The sequence below is a fragment of the Pezoporus wallicus genome, unplaced genomic scaffold (assembly GCF_028554395.1).
Source record: "Pezoporus wallicus isolate ANWC-B61680 ecotype Strahan unplaced genomic scaffold, APGP_CSIRO_Pwel_v1 scaffold_7402, whole genome shotgun sequence".
Taxonomy (NCBI): Eukaryota; Metazoa; Chordata; class Aves; order Psittaciformes; family Psittacidae; genus Pezoporus; species Pezoporus wallicus.
The window spans coordinates 4,807,895-4,828,616 of record NW_026641037.1 but is presented as its reverse complement, the minus strand read 5'-3'; the positions used below and the strand labels follow the sequence as shown (position 1 = coordinate 4,828,616).

At 37.5% G+C, this 20,722-nt stretch overlaps 1 protein-coding gene across 2 annotated transcripts; it reads left to right on the top strand.

Annotated features, from left to right (window-relative positions):
• Positions 1-2,609: 2,609 nt before the first annotated feature.
• On the top strand, positions 2,610-20,713 carry AGTR1 (angiotensin II receptor type 1). Of its 2 annotated transcripts, none has more exons than XM_057421767.1 (2): positions 2,610-3,075; positions 19,128-20,713. In XM_057421767.1, exon 2 carries the CDS (start codon positions 19,181-19,183, stop codon positions 20,258-20,260), a length of 1,080 nt encoding a protein of 359 aa, XP_057277750.1. In that variant the 5' UTR covers positions 2,610-3,075; positions 19,128-19,180; the 3' UTR covers positions 20,261-20,713. The 2 variants fall into 2 exon arrangements, with proteins under 2 accessions (XP_057277750.1, XP_057277751.1); XM_057421768.1 differs by having other exon boundaries at positions 2,610-3,101.
• Positions 20,714-20,722: the final 9 nt, after the last annotated feature.

Here is a 20,722-nt window from a genome sequence, read left to right as displayed (position 1 = left end):
TCATTCTCACCTTACTTTTGTCAAGGTAGTAGATAGAAACAAGGGTTAATTCTCACACCGGAGGAGAACAGAGGTGTGCCCGCTTCCGATGGTGTGGTGTGAGGTGTCCTGCCTGCCTGCTTGGAAACGATACCTTGCTTGGGTTGGACAGCATGTGCAAACTTCACCTGGAAGTCACTGGTTTAAAAGGCAGTAAATACCAGTCTGAAATGCTTGTATCCGCAGCACTGCAGAAGTGAGGAGGGTGCTGCCTTTCAGTTTAAATCATCCCAACCTCACAACCTACTTTTTACAATCTACTTAGAACAAGAAGATGGATGATTTATATTTGTGTTACTGCTGAATGAACAATATTATCTCTAATTGTATTAAATATCTGAAAATGTATTTCATCTCTTTTTGCTCTTTGTAGCACTATAAAAACAGAGGCAGATGCAGAATGTAAACATGGTGATTTATTTACACTTTCTAGAATAATTCTGTAGAAACGTGTGGACTGTGTTTGCAGACATGGACATAATATGTCAGAGTTAATTCCTGTTAAAAAAATCTTATTTCTGATAAAGGGCATTCACTGCATTTTCCTGCACTGTGGCAGTTCTATCTGTTGTGTTTGTTAAAATGATACATTTAGGTAGTCATTTTTCTGGCACTGCCTGTCGTTCCTTACTGCAGCTCCAATAATTAATATGGTAATTTAAGGTTACATAAGCTACAACCTCTGATTACACTGTCCTAGTTAAACTCTCGTTTTTGCAAAAGTATAGTATTAGTTGAAAACATTTCAAGCAGTCACAAATTACTTTCATTTGCTGACTACCTCTCGTTTTCTTTGGACCTTTTTGAGTGAGCCTCCTAGTGTCACCAGGAGTATCGCTAATCTCTCATGTGGCTATTACTGCCCACATTTTAGGGCATCTAATCCCCCTGTGAGAAGGATACAGTTGTTTCTGGGTGCTTGGCACGTATCTAAGTTCCTTCACTTCAAGTCTTCTTTTCTGCCTTGGTGGGTTCATAAAAGGTCACGTTCTATCTTTACTTGAATAAAGAACATGCATATTTATGCACCCTTTTAATCAAATACTAAGTCCAGCTTACACTGGATGGTTAACGTTGTGCTTTTTTTACCTGAATTTAATGGTTATCTTCTAGGAGACACCTCAATAAGAGGAGAAATAGACTAAAATTTAATTTGGATATGTTATACCTAGAGCTGAATTGGGAAACAGGTTATCAGGATTCATCGGCATATGACTAGATCTGCTTTGGCAGTATATTAGGTATGCCGAAGAAAGTAGCCAGATGGCTAAATCAGGGGAATGGGGGGGATTACTGGCAACCCAGCAAGCATCATCTTTCTACAGAAAGAGAAGTATAATCTTGGAATCCTTTCAGAATTGCAAGCATGGTAAGAGTTACAGCTTACTGGGAGGACTGGGTCAAGATACAGCCTGGCCATAACAGGCCCATGGCTGTCTGCGTGTATTGTAGGCTCTATTGCATATGCACCTAAATCTCTACCCTTTGGGTAATCTTGTTTCAGTTTTCAATCCTCATCTAGATTACTGCTGATGTTTGTGCCTTATGCTCTCAGCTGTACAATAATTCTATTGGAAATGCAGTGACACAGATGTTATGTTCTACCACGTGTTGCTCTCAAATATTAATTAACAATTTAGCAGTATCGTTGGATAGCATTTCAGATTTTTGGGCAGTTTGTCCTAAGGGTGACTATGGTATTTTTAAGAGCTCAGCCTCTGCATTGTTAGGATCAGGTTTGAGAACCTAAGGAAGATAAAATTGCAGAGCATTACAAAGAGAAATTTTTAGATATCTCATGGAACTCTGAAAGCAAAATGGTAAATGTGGTTCACTTAAGAGAGGGGAAAGTGGAGGGAAGACTTGCTATGTTTTCTTCACTATTGTAGGATTCTCTTCCACCATGCTAACAGGAATAAACAGGTTGTTATTGCTGAGAATTGAACCTCAGCTACTTATCTCGAATCAGAATTTTATGCAAAGTTAAAATTTTGGCATGTATACCCAAGACAAGTTCAGCTATATTGGAGAGTTCGAGTAGATGGCAATAAAATTTACTCTAGAGCTTAAAGGTGTACAAACCTCATGCATGAGGCCCAAATGCTACAGCCTGAAGATCAAAAGGCTCCAGCAGAGCTGTTTTCTTATATACGGCTGTTACTGCACAGAAATTACTAGCCACAATGTTATTTTCTGTCTCCTTCTGGTCCTAAAAACCCTGCAGTGAAAAGCAAGCCAGTAAGCTTTTGTCAACCACAATATTATTTTTTTTGTTCCCTTTCCATCAACAAATTTGTCTCTTAAGATCACTTTCACCAAGACAGTCATTGTACTCAGAGCACGCATACCATGTTCTGTACCATCTTCTAAAACTTATCCTTTGCAAAAAAACCCAAAATTATGATTTGACAGATGTACCCTAGAAGAATCTGTGTAATTTCTGAACATTTTAGGGAGTTAACAAATCTGACACACAAGGGGATTAATGATACTTGTTACTTCAGCTGTAACAAGCAAATGAAAAGATGCTATCTTGACTGCAAGTCCTAAGAGCTGTGATTGTTTTGAGACAAAGCATGTATGAAATAGAATGCCTGGCACAATCATTTATGTCCTTATCTTCAGATAAATGATGGATTATACTAAAATTACTTGGAATTTTCAAGTGAATTTCAGCTATGGGTAGGAAAATACCATGCTGCAAATGGCATGCTGTTAGTATTCTGTATTACACCATCATCTGAAAGAACTACAGATTTTGGTCTGTCAGGTGTCTCACAATTTTCATTCCATTTGGTTTCTGTTTGATAGCAAAACTGTCCAGGTATCTGCTGTATAACAATGCTAGCTAGAATGCTTGGTTACTATTTGTGGTGTTTATCTCCTTTTATTGTAGTTGAGTGGCATTTCTCTTATAGGCACAAAAAATGGGAAATAACTGAAGACTACCTCACAGCAGGAAAGTGAGATCAGATTGTCAATGGATCAGTGAGTGGCATGACTGAAAACAAGACAAAAAGCAGGCTACAGCAAAAGGTAACTGCCAACCTCTAAAGAAACAGGTACTGAATTTGGGCAAGGTCAATATTCAGAAAGTATTTCACTGTTTGAAATGAAAGCTATAATTAGAGTGAAGGCCAGAAAAAAAGAATAATTTCACCAAACACCTCATTTCAGCTAATTCACCTATTCCTTTACTTCTAGGTCATACAAGTTTGTCAGTTACTGATAGATTTGGCTAGTAGAATCTAATAATCAGTAGGTGAAATATAAGACCAGAAACAGAAAACAAAACAGCATTCCTGAGCCCCCTCACTTTTCTGAAAATTGAGAGGGATACACTGAATGAGAGTACTGTGTCTCAGCATTTCTAGCTCAGAGGGACCCATGGAAATAGTAAAACATTCCAGAAAACCACTGAACAGCTGTACTTTTATGTTGGGGGGCTTACGCAAGGGAGAAAAATGCACAAGTTGACTTCCCTAAAAAATGTTCTGCTGGCAGTTAGCCTCCATTTAACCCTGCTTTAGCATCAGCACAGCCTGGCCAGACCCTTTGCTTGAAGCAGGCAGCACATAATGTACAAAGACACAGCCTGAACTTGTTTACTGAGGAACCATGCATGCCTCTCCCAATCCAAGTTTATAGGCTGTACGTTGCCTTTTCATCTTTTTCTTCACAAGTTTCTATTAGTTTTCACCTTCTCACCTTTCTCCCCTCATCCTTGTTACCCAAGCCTAAAAGTTTTCACCATTTTCCTCCCTCCTCCCCCAAGGTACACTGAGCTCGAGTTAGTCTGCTGCTACTCAAGCTGCTCAGAATTTCCTCCCTTCTCAGATTCTTTACTTAATGGACAACAATCAGAAGGGGAAAGCATGGGTCAGGAATCAACCTATGTTTTCAGAGTTGGACTCCAGCTCTGCTGTTAGATTTCTGTCTATATTGTTTTCCTCTTGGCTTTGTTATTAGCAGCTTATCATAAGGCAATTATAGTGTTTCTTTTTCTCAAATCAGGATTTATTTCTTGTAAAGTATATTTCTTTAACCATGAGCTTCCCAAAAAGCACTTCAAAGGAAAACTCTTCAAAAGTGGTGTCCCTGCCAATGGGGGTGGGAGTGGGGGTGGGGGTGGAACTAGGTTTTCAAGTTCCCTTCCAACCCAAGCCACTCTGATTCTATAAAAAAGTTTGCCTTCAGATACATTTTATGATGCTGTTCCATGTTCTTAAAAATACCATCAAATAAAGAGAAAAAAAATCATGTCAGTAGAGGACAGCCACACATCCAAGCATTTGCTCAGCTCAGTCAGTAATTCTCGCTACCTTTCTGGGCATCTGTGCAGTTATGTTTGCTTGAGAACAAAGAGTGCACTTTGTTGAGGATGCACTGGCTCACTGCATCATAGCTTAGCTGGCACTCTGGCTGTAACAGCCTACTTTGTTTTGCTACCTCTGTTGCTGGTCCTCAGTACCCCCAAGGAACATCTCAGAGCCAGGACAGTGAAGGGAGTTCACTAATAAGTTTTATTTTCAAAATAGAACAATAAATTTTACCTTGGGGAAAAAAGAAAAACAACAAAACAAAAACAAAAACAAAAAAAAAAACAACCCAGAAAACAAGCTGTACAAATTTGGCAGAACATCTGTTTTGGTATCATTCTATTAAGTGTGCTGCCTTCCAGACAAAGCACTAAGCCTCACAGTATTTTGTTTTTTTCATGGGTGATAATAGCTTTCTCACTTGCATGGATTAAGGTGTCTGTATTTGACCTTTCATTGTCTTTGATAAACCCCTCAGCACCTCAGTAGTCCAGCTGTACAAAAATCACAGATACATTGTTTGTCTTTATATCTGGCTACTCAAATTTTCTTCTAGTCCTCATAATGATCTGCCCTTAACAGCAGTTCTGTGCAAGTGAAAGCACAATCAGACCTCTATGTTTTCCACTTTATACTTACTAACAGTTACAGTGATACTAACTTCTCTTGGGCTTAGCTGCATTACCATTTTAAAAGATTTTTTTTTGTCTGAATAAACTCTTGTACTTTACCAGTTACTCATACTGTTTTCTTTCCTTTCTGCCTTTGGTTCCCTTTCTCTGACCCTAATGAGGTATTCATTAAGAAGCCTCCATGCTGATCCTTTGCTTTCAGTCTTTTAACTTTTCCCTCCAGGCTGTTCCCAACATTCTCATTAAGGAAGAAAAGTCTTTTCTGGTGCATATTGCCATTGTGTGATATTTTCCCACTGTAAGGATATCTAAATTAATTGTATAAAAGAAAAGTAATCAAGTTTCTCAATCAGACACAGCGAACCAAATCCTATTATGTATTGCTGAAGTATGACATGGAAGACAAAGCTTCCTCTGAATGGTGTTAAATCTAGCACCCATTTCCTTGCACAGAAACCCACAATATACTCGCTTTTGCTTCTCCAGTAAGACAAACATTATTTTTTTCAGATTGAAGGGAAAAGAAAAATAAAAATGTTCAACGTGAGGTTTGTTTTCCCCAGAGCTGTAATGCTTTGTCTAGAAGGAAGTTATGTGAAAATCACTACTGGTTGTGTTGGAAATGTAGTGATAAAACTTCCACATTAGTTGGTTTAGTTAACATAGAATCATAGAATAGTTTGGGTTGGCATAACAGATACTGTAGTGATACAGGTATGGCTGTGTCTACACAGACATGCTACATCTGCATGTGTGTTTGTTTTTCAGTTAACGTTTTTATTGCTTTTAGGCAAAAGCTTTTATCAGTCCCTCCAACAACAGTGGTGATAGGTAGGAAACAGAGATGTGATTTGTTAGAGGTTTTTAGAGAGGGAAAGTCTTTTTAGGTAATAATGTGCAACATGAACTACTCTCAGCTAACTCATCCAATTTCCATTAGATTAGAAAGTGGAACACCTCTGTTTAACAGACATCTCTCCATTTCTGCAGCAGAAGTAGAGAATTTTAAGTGTTTCTTTTCTCTCCAACTTTCTGACGGATTAGCCATTATTGCATATGAAGGTAACTGTACTGCTTTGCACAATGCATTTCTAAAGGTTGTAATTCATTAATTTACAGTTCTTTTTTTTTGTGGGGAGGAGAGAGGGAGAGTAAAAGTAAAAAGCACATTCTGAAAAAGGGACTGCGTATTAAACCTGTAAAGCTCTGAGGAATGTCATGACTCCACCCTGGTGATTTTGCTTAATGGCAGGAAAATATCACACCCATCAGAATGTTTCCACGCATGTCAAAATGTTACTGATTTGCTGCATTACTTGTGCACAACAAATCCATGTATGTAAGCTCTCTTCTAGGACCTTTCTTACTGTTTTACAAGAAAATAGAGAAAGGCATTTCCTTGTACCAGAAAGGTAGAACTAATATCTTGCAGAATTCATTGCTCATCAGGTTATTAGCTCACATTTGACTAAAGAAAGTTGTTCAGGGACTTAAGCTGCATACAGATGTTAATTTTTGCCTCTGCATCTTCTGGTTTAGCAGGAGAGTAACACAACTGTGGGAGAGTAGGCAAATGACATCATCACCTCTGAATAAACTAGCAGGACAAAGCAAGGAAGCCTTTAGTTGGATTAATTTGGTAACTTGGATTAACTTCCATAAGGAAGCCTTATCACCTCCCATCTTTGTTTACACATCTAAGTTACTAGCAATGTCCCCTACCCTTCTTTCTACAAATACCTTTCCTGGAGGAATCAGCAGGAACTTCAATTAAAACATCACTTTCAGTAGCTTTATGATAGTAACACCACTGACTTTCATAGTAAAGCTAGCTGTAAACTTAAAGTTAGCTGTAAACCTAAAGCTAGCTCTAAACCAGAATAAGGCCAAAGAATTTGCACCTAGATTCAGAAAAGTTATCTCAGAAGTAGGTGATTTGGTTTATGAGGAAACAATTGTAGCTTTGGCATTCCCATTCGATTTTCTATTGTGATCTCTGCCATTGACAGAAGATTTTGACAGTGATTGCATATTGCTGTGCATATCACTCATGCATTAACCGTTTTAGAATATTATCATTTCTAATTTAGATGCATGAAATCCCATTTTCTGCTAAATTATCAACAGCCAGTTGTTGCCAGTTGTTGATGCACAACAAGAGTGCATAAGCTTAAACAGAGCTTGGTACACATATACTTACTGACTCCAGGATCAGACCTTTCACAGCATAGATTGTAATACCATTCTTTTATAACCAGCCCTTATCTGGCCATACTGGTTTTTGGTGTGTCACCTCCCACCCACCCCTTTTTTTTTCTCTTGCCTCTCCATTATAATACTTATTTTCCATCCTTTAATAAAATATGACAGTTTTGTTATTTTAACACTTTTCACAGAATTTGTGAGACATTTTATTGTTCACCACAGGTTTTTTTGCCTGGACCAAAAAGCAGAAGTAGTCCAGGTTTCATGACACAGTATTTAACACACATCACATTGCAGTACAGCTGCCTGTAAAAAACATTTACCTTTGTCATTAGCTCATTTCAATTAATAAAGCTGAAAGTGTGGAGAATCTTCATCATGGGAGGTAGGGGAGTGAGTCTAGAGGAGAAGTGAACCTGTGTGCCTGTACACCACATCCCTGTAGAAGAATCTGTCGCAGAAACTGCTTTGGCCAGCCACCATGTTAAGTGATGCACATTTCTAATATTTTAGGCTTCAAATTAAAATACAACAGCATGTTAGAGTTTTGTGTGCTGCAAAAACTGTGAGGAAAATACATACACATGTCCTCTCATGTCCAAGACAGAGTAGTAGTTGTGAGCAAGAAATCCCTATGAGACACTAATATTTTGGGGCTCAGTTCTAGAAGCCATAATCTACATGAGTAGCTGTTACTCTCAAGGTCCTAAAACATTACTTACACCATAACTATGATCATCAAATGGTAAATCTCAGAATGCAATTCATAACCTCTAAAGAAGCAAAGATTTCATAGAATGGTTTGGGTTGGAAGGGACTTTAAAGATCTTCTAGTTCCAGCCCCCCTGCCAGAGGTAGGGACACCTTCCACTAGATGAAGTTGCCCAAAGCCTCGTCCAACCTGGCCTTGACACTTCCAGGGGTAGGGCATCTACAACTTCTCTGTGCAACCTGTTCCAGTGCTTTAATGCTCTCACAGTGAAGAACTTCCTAATATCTAACCTAATCTCTCCTTCTTCAGTTGAAAGCCATTACCCCTTGTTCTGTCGCTACCTGCCCTTGTAAAAAGACCTCCTCCTCAGTAGGATTACATCGTCCCTTCCAGTGTGGCTAGGTTTTTCAAAGTTTGGCCAAGTTTCAGGAGCTTTGTAAAATCTACATGGTAAAAACCATGTGGTAACTATGGGCTTTTTAAGTTAGCAAAAGCAGCTTCCCTCTTACAAACGTCTGTGCTTTTTGCAGTAGCACTCCAAAGCATCATCCTTTCCAGTATTTTAGATAATAGAAATTAATCATTTCTGCTGGGGGATCTTTGTAGACTACGCACATTCTGTTTTCAAGAAGTTGTAAAGCTAAAGGGCTTGCAGTGGAAACAGTGTTTCATCAGAAGACTAACATAGCTATAAGGCAAGTTTCTTGATGCCTGAGTGAAACGAGAAAGAGCAAGTGGCTGGCTGAAGTATAGACAAGTCAGCTGGTTTAATCTCAGAATGAGATCATGTCAATAAGAAGAGAAATCAGAAAACTTCCCTTTCCTTGAGCACTGGAGATTATCTCAGTTTGATAATCATATTGACACCTTTTCAATAGTTTTGAATTTCAAAATGAGCATAAAAAGCCTAAAGATACTCAATTCTATAAAGATCTTTACACGCAAATACTGTTTATTCCTGTTAGAGCCAGTTCTGGCCTCAGCAATTATTGGGACATTTGGGACCTACAAGTTGCATCTAGAGCTGAAATTATTGTATTTATAAATTCAAATACTGTTAAACAGCAGCAAAGCACCAAGTTAATTGCCTAGATGTCTCTCTGTGCTGCTCAGAACATTGTCTTTCCCTTGAACAATAGTAGAAGAGAAAGGTTCTGTCTTGCATTCATAGCAGTTTGTGGAAGTAGCCTTTATTGCCCCCCAAAGGCCACTCCAGATAATAGTCAGCTTCTGCTGAGCCAGTTGACTATTGGCTAAAACTGAGAAGATACAGGCAATGAAACTAAGAACTCTTTCAGTGTTGGATGCAGAAAAACATTACCTCCAGGAAGAAATAAGGATGACCAGAGACCAGTGATACTTAAAACAGCATGTAAAATGTCTTGCAACCCCTTATTAAGCTCTGCATGCTTGAAATCACAGTAATATAACACAGTATTTCTCCTACAAGCTGGGAAGGAAGAACAGTTGTTACTGCTATTTTCATGTACTTAGGGAGGCACCCACACGCTTCAGTGAAGACGACTGTGTAACCTTAAAGACAGATTAATAGGTATATGTAATGTCCAGTAAGTCAAATTGTGATTTTTTTATTTTTTTCTATGATCACATTGTATCTGATCTCTGTTCTGTTAGAAGAGGACATGATGAGGTGTGTTTTTAGGGAGTGCTTTTTATTTCAGCAAGTTTGTTTTTTTTTCTTTTGCCTCTCCACAGCCTTTAAAATATAAGGCTGAAATATTGATCTGGATGAAGCCCAGAATTAGTGTAAATTCTCTTACTGCTCAGCTTGGAGGAGTTCACAGTAGAAGCTTATGGTTCATTCCATATGGGAATAATGGTGCCAATAGAAATTTTAGGTGTGTGGTTAGGTATCCAGAAGCTGCGTTTGTGTAGGATGTGCACTGCTGTGTAATTAAAAAAAAAGAATACTTTAAAACTTTTTATTCCATGGAACAAAGCTATCAGAATAGAAACTTAAAATCCATCAGATGATTTCACTGGCGCTTAGCAAATCTGAGTTTTATTTGTCTTTTATTAAAAATGATCACACGGGGCACACTATATTTTATATAGGCAATTCCAGCTGCAATAAAGGAAATGTGTTAATCCATTTGTTTACTGTCACTCAGAGAAAGTAACTGTGCAGCATGTAACCTTTCACAGCTCAAACTAATCTCACTTTTATTCGTTCTGGGACTTGATAGCTTAATTCTTGTTAACTGTTGACTCTTCCCGGTAGTTCCAAATGCCCTAAAGATACTACATAACCAGGCATCAAATCTGAAATTATGAATGTGCGGTTAGCTCTATATTCATAATGAAACAGCGCTTTATGTTGTGTTGCCCTTCAGAAATCTTCTCATGTCAATGCTGAAAATAGAAATTCTAGCCCTGCCTTGATCTGAAACAGTTTTATTTTTTGTTTCCTGGCATCTATGAACCTTTTCCTGGAATTTGTGATTCTAGGCTCTAATGTGCAGTAGATGGCATTGTTAGCAATATGAGGAAATGACATGTCGCTGGTAAGCGGACTTTAGGTTAGCCTGCTGGTTATTGATAATTTTTAGCTCCTAAGAGGGTGCCTGTCATCCTTTTTGGTAAGCTGCCTGGTTAGAACAGAGGAACAAAACTCTGTGCTTGACTGATGGTGATAGTTAATGTCCTCATTTCAAAGTCTCATTTCAAGAGTCTAAGGCTCTTCAGTCTCTTTTTGGAAAAAGAGGCAGTTCTTTACCTTGTGATATAAACAAGAAGAGTGACTGCCACCTGCTATAACAATTTTTCATATTTAAATACTAATTCAGCTACAGGTTTGATAACCTAGAAAAGAAAAAGATGATCTTCATTCCTGTCAAGACAGAGCAACAGAGGTGACTAGCACAAGGAGATTTGCTTTTCAGACATTATCTTTTCTGAAGCTTAGCCTTTTGATGTTTAGTTTCAGAAGTACTAAATTATTAAGCTAGAAATATATTTCACTTTGTTTAATTAACTTTTCAGTTTTAAGTTACTGTGAATATAAAATTATGTTCATCTATCTTAAAGAGACATAATACCTAAGACATATTAAACCCCAGAGAGGCAGCAACACATTATGCAGCACTGGTCAAAGAAAGAAAATAGAGATCTGTCTGGTGGGTAAGCACGCAGGAAAGAGATCAGAAAATTCTGTGGAAAAATCTAAGCTATCTGGAGTATCAGGTGCACTGTCAAGCCAGAACCAGTGATGTCTAAGACCATCACCTCCATGATCTTCCCCAAGAGATTAGGTAAATACATTGCATGTTGAGAATGGTTAATCCTTCAGTGTTTTGGAGTCCAGTTTAACTTTTATTGAACCGAAGAATGTTTTTCCTCCCCTTGACAGCAGAGAACAAAATTATGAGTGTACAAAGGAAAAGCTTCCAGAAAACAGTATTTACTTTTAAACCTAAACCTGGAAAATCTGAAAAATTAAACCCATCAACTAAAATACTGAAACTTAACTGAAAGACTTGGCGAATGAGTGCTCTGTGGATCAATCAATCAACAAATTTTTGCACTAAAAAAAGCCTCAATCTATTCTAATCTAATAGTAAACACTATTCTAGTGTTCCCTAAACCACTAAGTTCTAGTGAGGTTGAGAAACTCTAGTGAAGTTGAGTAATCCTGCCTTGGCACTAACATCTGCAAGTAACATTTTATACAAATATGTACATCAGTATTTCCTAACTTCTGGAAGAATACCCATACATAAGGAGGGAATTGGTAGAGTTAACTTTGGCCAAAGAACTTAGTAGCATGAAGAAATATTTCCAGTGTTTCTGGACTCTCTAAGTACGATGAGACTATGCAAAAAATAGTCCAAACTTTCATTGTTGCTGCAACTGCTAAAATTCTAACATGATTATACTGTGGGTTGTTAAAACGAGGATGCAGAAAATTAGTCACATATTACATTGTAGTATTATTTAAGCATTTAATGTACTGGGAAGATTTTATTCATCACTGCACAGCCACATAAATCAGTGTTTTAGAGGTGGCCTTTCACATGCCGATTTTTGCCACTTTCATTTCTAATACAAAATCCTTCAGTGTGCAAATGAAAATTAGTTTCCTTTAGTCTGTGTTTTAAATCTAGCCAGCTGCTTGCTAGTTTTTTATCTCAAAATATCACTTCTGTTCTCTCTAAATGCTCCCTTTTTAGCAGCTTCAAGATATGTCAGATGCTGGTACCCAAACAGACCTTAAGTGCATAGAGGTACTGCACTGACACTCTATAAACAATTTGGTACAAATATAGGACAAGATACAAATTATTTCTGCTTATCTGACTCAGGACAATAATAATATTTTTTTTTTTTGGTTCTACTTTGTTCATATACTTGTTTCAATAAAATAGATGCCACCATAAAACTAACAGCCTTCTCTACCTGATTGAAAACTGTTTGCCCTTACTAGCATTGCAGAACTATTCATCTAAATAATTTGAAACAGGCTAACACATCACTGTGCACTGACACTGTCCAAAGGGGTAATGACAATCCCAGGTGTAAATGAGGTGGGAAGAGAGGGGCTAAAAAGCATTAAATATGATTTCATTTTCAGATTGTAAAATGTGTTACAATTCATGAAATATGTGGTGCTTGAGGTCTAAAAATCATCATTTAGATAACAAAAAAATGTGTAGACTCATGTTACTTTTCAATTTCAAAAAAATCACTTTAAAAAGTGAAGGATTAAACGTAATTCTGAATTGGCATTTTCAAGAATAAAAATACCTTCCTCCAAAAAGAAGAATTCATATTTGAGTCAAGTTAACTTAGAATTACTTTCAAGAATACCGCCCTTGCCAATATGTGGAAAAAGAGTTGTATGATTAACAACATGCCAGTAACTAGTTAGTTTTAAAATAATCCTTTAGTCTAATGAGTATATGTCACTATTTCTTCATCTGCATTGTTAAACTGTACTTTTAGTCTCTCTTTAAAAATATTCTTTTTAATTTGGTTCAGAAATATTAGAGAATTTAAGGTGCATATGTCTTTGAAAAAATAAAATAAAAGGATCTTGGTTCCATGACTTAGAGGTGCAAGAATTGGACTGAAGGTTATCAAAACCAGGAAAATATTAAAGAAAATTAAATGTAAGCTAGTAGATACTAAAATAAACTGAAAATATTTCACTGTGGTACGTTATACTTCACATAAATGCAGAAGCTGAGTGATAGGTATTTTTCCTTTTGTTTGCATCATAAATAATCGTGAAGGAAGAGGATATTTTGAAAAGTGATGAAATGTAAAATAAAGCAATTCTCTTACTTTAAAATAGGAAATACAGACCTCTAGTGGTTGAAATATATATTATACAAGTTAAACTTCAATTTAAATGTCACTATTTTTAACCGTGTTACTTTCCTTTTACACATCCCCCCATTATTCGAAATTACACATCTCCCCACTTCCACCGTTCAGTCATTCCCCAAGCATTGATTTTTCCCAGAGGAAAAGGTCCCTTCATCTGTCCTTTTCTCACCTAAATTTTATGACAGAAACTGAGCACAGTTGAAAGAGACTGGGGAAGTGAAAGGAAAATTAATCAGAATAGTCTATGAAAACAAACAGAAGAGACACATTCATTCTTTTCAGAATAAGATATGAAGCCATGATACAGAAGGACAGACTCTTTTGAAGTGTGCTGGAGAAAATAAATACAGAGGAGTTCTTACAGAGAAGGTCAGAGTACATAAACAGTTCACATTTACAAGGTATCAATAACTGGTCCTCCGCTAGCACTAAATAAGTAATAAGCAATTTGGAGTTTTGATATTATAGAAAAACCGGATCCTAAAAAGATCACAGACAGTTATTTTCCAGCCATGTAGAGCTTGCACAAATGAAGCAGACCAGCTTCAACTCCTGAAAGGGGAAGACACGAAGAATGCCCATATAGGTTAGAGAATTTAAAAGATAAATACTTGTAAATAAACAAATAAAAAAAGCAAACACAACAAAATTAACAGCAGTTTCAACAGACTGGCAGTTGCTTCATGGAAGACTGACCAGAACAGCTATTAAAAATGCCCAGGTCAGTACAAGGTCCTGAAAATTCTGTTTGTTCTTGTGTCAGACCACCTCCTGATGCAAAAATTGCAAAAGCAACAGCCAGCCTGACAGTTACTAATACAGATCTTCTGAAGCTTTCTGTTCTGTGTGCTTATGAACTGATGTTCATGTGTTCATGAACAGTGTTTTGGTCCCATACTGCTTATTGCAGTTCTATTTCAGTGATATTTTGATTTATTGTCATTTACCATGAAGTCAGACACTGACTTCTGTGGAAGATACGGCAGAGATGACAGGAGGCCTGTGCACACTGCAAGGCCATGACAGTTTGAATTAACATGCCTTTATTTGCCCCAGTGTTTGCATTGTCACACCCTCTGCATTTCACCTATCAACTTGACTAAAAACACGTAGGAAAGCCATGAATGGGGAGTAAAGATGGTTAGAAGGAGCAGCAGAAATAAGGGCTAGGGGAAACGTAAACTTATGGCTTCACAGTGGTGGTACTACTCAGGAACTCCAGGAAAGCAGAGAAGATGCTGAAGTAAACATATGAAGTATAAGAAATTATATTAATTAAGGCAACAGGGATAAAGTGGGTTGTTCTGCTGGATAGAGGGGGGGGGGGAAGGCTCTGAAATAAAGCAGGTAGAAAATGTCATTAGTTTCTCAGCAATTAGGAAAAAAGAAGTAGAAATTAGCAAAGGGGAGGACTAAAGATAAATGAAAAAAGCTTATGCAACCAGTAAACACAGCTACTGTATTGAACATATTGTTCCAAACATTTTTCAGCCTCTGTTCTCCCTGTGCAGTAATTTCATATAAAAATAGAAGGCATCACCCTCTTAAACACTGCAATACCTTCTCATTTGTAAGAAAAGCAAATAATCCACCATCAGAAGAAAAAAACCCTCTCATTACCTACTGGTGAGGTGGCTCAGCTGTGGCAGGTTGGTCACCCTAAGTTTGTTTAGTCTTTGTCAAAGCAAACAGCAAAACCACTTTTTTTTTTTTTTTTTTTAAATCTGACTTGTGACAGCTGCTTACCTATTTATAGCTGATGAAGTTAGTACAGAAAGCCACAGTCAGTGCTCTCTTAATCTTTCAGTTGGCAAAGTGCTGTTTACCTTGAGTGGGCTCAGCATTCCTTGTTTCCATAAGGAGGTTAATTAGGATGCACGTTCACCCAACAGAAGCAACGAATGGCATGGTAAATAGTGGTTGGTAGAGCAGTCTGAAGCATTTCATTACCAGTGACTTATTATAATCATTGTAATTAAAAAAGATAAAAGGTCAGCCAGGACAGTAACGTACAACAGGGGTTTGCTGCTCACCAGATAATTTGCTTTGAGATTGATGTTGCCACACCATTCACAGTCACATCAACCCTCTAAGAAAAAGCTCCTTTTGTATCAGCCTTAAAATGATCCAATTATCATATTTTAACTCAGGTCATTTGAGATGATTCAAATGGAATTATCAATGTGCATATTTTCAGTACTTGCATTTAACTGGCCTGTGGTTTCACCTGCTCTGGTGAATTCTGGCAGCATAAAGATGCACCAGCCATCTATTCCTGTAATGTTTTAAACAATCTGCTGGATCTTGGGACAAGCAGGTGAGCTGTGAGAATAACAGCAAAAATGACAGTGGTACAGAAAAGAAATCATTGCCTGTAAGGAGTTTACATCACCACAGGTGCGCTGTCTCGTCACTTGGCACTGCTATGGGCCCATGCCTTCTAAAACAAATTACATTTTTCTCATGTGTTGAAGCTTTTCTTAAAGCTCTGAAGTCAGAGATGCCCTCAAGGCAGCAGACCTACCTGAGGCAAGCTCTGAAACTTTAAAATTTTCAGGAAACTTAAAAATTCAGCTTGGTATTAACAGTGCCTTCCTCACTGCATTTCATATGTAAAGCTCTTATAAGGTTCATTCTCACAGCAACATTCAAACTGTTTTCAGATACACATATGGCAACTCATATCTATTTATCCAAAAGCAATCACACTATGTATTCCCACTTCCTTTTTATTTACCAAAAGCAGTGATGGATTTCTTTATTTATAATTCCTTAGTAATTTAAAACTGGTAACATACCAAGCACATCCTTTGCGGAACTCACTGACTTCAGTGTTACACCAAGACCTTTAATTCCAAAAGGGCTACAGAGCCTTACAGAGATAAATCAAACATATTATTTCTTGACCAAATTCCTGGTTATTTATGGGAATTGGTCTGCCTTTTTTACTTCCCAAGCACTCCAAAGTAAGCTCAGAGAATTCAGTACCTTAGAGCACCAGACACAAGTTTCTCAACTCAATTATTTTTTATTTTAACACATTTCTGAAAATATAATCATTATAAGAGTTTCTTGGAGGCATCTGCTATTAATTATATCCACTAAAGCTACTACTGGCATGAAAAAATACAGGCCACCACGTGGATAGAAAAGGGAAATTGCAATTTAAACAATGGAACACAGCACACTGAAGGTGTGGATGAACTGACCATGAGAAAGGTGCCTTGGCATCTACTGCTTTGCAAAAAAAATCCCATCAAAGGGGGAGTAATCATCATCAGCTACATTTGCCTTGTAGCCACAGAATCTGCCAGTTAGTTCACACAGAGAATGAAGCATTTGCCAAATGGCACCACCATTGGGTTAATCTGATCACAGAGAAAGGGCTTGATCAGCCTCAACTGGACCCTGATCCACTTTACTGCAGGTGTAACTTGCAGTGGGTAATTTTCTTGGTAGAGGCTTCGCTAGTTTCTTAGGGCTGAATTCTCAGCTGTAATCTCAGTATCTATGTAAGTGAGCAAAGGCTACGATAATGAGTAGATCAAACAGCACTAACATGTAGCTGGGACAGGGCAAATATTGCCAGACCTTGATGTTGCAGAACACATCAGTTATTGTCAAATCTCCTTGGGCACTTTCACAACCAAAGGATGAGATAAGAAATCTTGAAATCTTTTTATTGTGGTTCTCCCTGTCCTGTGAATAACATGACCTTCCAAAGAGCCGAACAACATGTATTCTAGATTTGGCACAGTCTGAAAGCTAGGAAGCTTTGCATTACAATGACATGTGTGATCAGAATGGTGTACATTTCTTTGTGCCAGCTGTATTTGCTCGACTTTTTAACTTTCTAAAACATGTCAAAAATAGCTAGTCACTGAGGCATCTGTACCAGCTGAGGCAGCAGGACTAATTCACAGAATGAATTTGAGCTACTGGGAGGTGTCATATTGCACATCTTGACAGAGGCTTTATTCACTGCATTTAACTAGATATTCCAAACTTGATAGAATTATTAAGAACCTAAATCTTGAAATTGCCCACAGCTCTATGGAAATTAACCAGCTTATTAATGCAAACACATAATAGAATGTGAGCTAAGACAGAGAAATATCAAGTCTCTAAAAGCTAATAGAAAGCCAAAGGGTGACCTTGCTCACAAGATGCTGCCTGCAATCCATGTTCTGGGTTCAGTTCCTGCCTCAGCTTCATACTTCCTGTGTGGGCTCTGCCTGTGCCTTGCTTGCCTATTAAGGAGATGGTACATCTGCAGTAAGGTTTGTCTCCCAACAAGAGCATGTCAAACACTTAACAGCAGCATTCTGCAGTTAACAGAAAAGTCAGTGCTGCACAATGCAGATAATGAGCAACTACCTAAGTCACAACATAGGCCATATTTCTGTAATGACAGGCATCTTTTCTTCCTGAATGTGTTTGCACTGCCTGTGGCATGTATATTTATCTACATAAAAGGACTTTGTTTTGGTTTTTTTTTTTTATGTTTGTGCTTTTGTTTGGTGGGGCTTTGGGTGTTTGTGGTTTTTTTGGGGAGTTGTTTTGGTTTGGTTTTTGGTTTTTTTCAACACCAACATATTTCACTTTATCTGTGTTTGAGACAGGGCAAGTTGGGTTTGGCTGACAGCTGTCAGGCTCCTGCAGCCAGCAATAAACACTACTCTGCTATCAGTTTTTTATTTTAGTTTTTAAAATTATGACTGTTTTTGAGGGAAGACTATTTGTACATCCTGAAAAGATTTCGTGTAAACATTACTTAAGAGCATATTACTTGCTTCCTAAAATCATTAATAAGGAAATCATTCTTGCAGAACACACAAGCCCCGGCAAACCAAACAGGTGCCCCATAAAGGAGATTTCATACCATTGTCATGCACTTAATACAGTCTAGAAATATTTTTCATACACCAAGACTACAACTTCAGCTCCTGGTAACAGAACTTCTCCGTAACTGAAAAGGCAAAATAAATTTTCATTCCCCCTTGCACCCTTCTTAGACTTTTCTGCAGTTACTAATGTGCAACAAATTTGCATGCGGCTTGATTTTCACATCTTTTTTTTTTTCTCATTAGTAATTAAATACTATAGTTCCAAGCCAGATGGGGAGCTAGGCAACTTCTGAGGTATTTGTGGTACAACGTAACACTAGATTGTGTGTCTTAGTCTCTCTGTGATGTAGAAATTGTTTCAAAGGATTAAGCTTAATGTATAGAAAAAAATTCTAGTGATTCACATCAGAGATCAAAATGAATACCTCATCTGTATTCACTTATTTTTGTAATGCATTAGACTTTGCATTTACAGGATGAACTAGTATTCAGAGTGCTTAAGTGTATTTTCTGAGAAATCTGAATAACTTTGTTCATTACATATATCACATATTTAGCAGGTTATTTTCTTTCCATAATCTTGAATTTATTTTGAGTCTATATTATATTTTCATGACGTATGTTCAGTAACCAGTCTTATTTTAAATTGGAATCTTGTAATTGAAAGAAGCGTTAGTTTTCATACATGTTGAAAAGAATTAGACAGTGTTCAGTCAATTCCTAACATTCTCAATGCTGTTTTATTCTGCAAAGTGTATATTAAAATAACAATTATCATAGAATCATAGAATGGTTAGGGTTGGAAAGGACCTTAAGATCATATAGTTCCAAAGCCCCTGCCATGGGCAGGAATGCCAGTGATTGAGATTGTTTGAGAAGACACTTGAAGATGGCTTATTTTTAAATTCAAAAACATTGACGCATTGTGTTATACACAATGAAAAGAGCTTGACATTTTATTTAAACTTTTTAAAAATAAAATCCCTGTCATGAACAATATTTTCTTCTTCTTTTCCCCTCCTAGGAGTGAACTTCGTATTTTCTCCTTGAAGCTAGGTTACAGCTCAAAAGATCAAGATGATTCCAAATTATTCCACTGAAGAAACCATTAAAAGAATCCATGTTGACTGTCCCGTTTCAGGAAGGCACAGTTATATCTACATTATGGTTCCAACTGTTTACAGCATCATCTTTATCATAGGCATATTTGGGAATAGCCTGGTCGTTATTGTCATTTACTGCTACATGAAATTAAAAACAGTAGCCAGCATCTTTCTTCTAAACCTGGCACTGGCTGACTTGTGTTTTCTCATAACTCTGCCACTCTGGGCAGCTTACACGGCCATGGAGTACCAGTGGCCTTTTGGCAACTGTTTATGCAAGTTAGCATCAGCTGGGATAAGTTTCAACCTGTACGCCAGTGTGTTCCTCCTCACATGCCTTAGTATTGACCGGTACCTGGCCATAGTACATCCAGTGAAGTCCCGAATTCGACGTACTATGTTTGTTGCCAGAATGACTTGCATTGCCATCTGGCTTCTCGCTGGTGTGGCCAGTTTGCCCGTCATCATTCACCGTAATATATTCTTTGCTGAGAACTTGAATATGACAGTCTGCGGTTTTCGGTATGACAACAATAACACAACGCTCCGGGTTGGGTTAGGCTTATCCAAAAATCTGCTGGGCTTTTTGATTCCTTTTCTGATCATATTAACAAGCTACACCTTAATTTGGAAGACCCTGAAGAAAGCATATCAAATTCAAAAAAATAAGACTAGAAATGATGATATTTTTAAGATGATTGTGGCAATAGTATTTTTCTTCTTCTTTTCCTGGATTCCTCATCAAGTGTTCACTTTTCTGGATGTATTAATTCAATTACATGTAATAACAGACTGCAAAATCACTGATATTGTGGATACGGCTATGCCCTTCACCATTTGCATCGCTTATTTTAACAACTGTTTGAATCCATTTTTTTATGTTTTTTTTGGAAAAAACTTTAAAAAATACTTCCTTCAGCTAATAAAATACATTCCACCAAATGTCAGCGCACATCCAAGCCTAACAACAAAAATGAGCTCCCTCTCATATCGGCCACCAGAAAATATACGCTTGCACACTAAAAAGACTGCTGGGTCTTTTGACACTGAATGATGTGTCCTGCAATATGCTGGTTTTGAACAACCTGGTGAATGAAGCAGCAAGAATGACAAAATTCATCTGCAGTCCTGAACATCACAGCTTACTGCTCATTATGGAAACATCAGATCACCTCAGGGAAATCATACTGTAAAGATTTAGCAGTGGCCTTTTATTTTACATTGTGAAGAGGACTGCTGGATTCTCATTTTGTTTTTCTTTACTGAAAGCAACATTAATGGTGGAAAGGCACATCACAGTTTCTGCCAGCATCCTGCCATTTACTCAGAACTACAGACAAAGGGTAGAGAAAACTCCTAACTTAAGTTCAGAGGTCTTTTTTAAAGAAAAAGCTTGTATAAGTTACATGAATTATGAAGGACGTGTTTTGCGCAGAGATGAGCTATTCTGAATTTTGTTCAAGGAGCTGATGGAGCTACACTGCTTGTTTTGTTGTTTTTTGGTTTTGTTTTTGTT

Coding starts and splice junctions, on each gene's coding strand:
- AGTR1 (XM_057421767.1), top strand. CDS start 19,181: ATGATTCCAAATTATTCCACTGAAGAAACCATTAAAAGAATCCATGTT.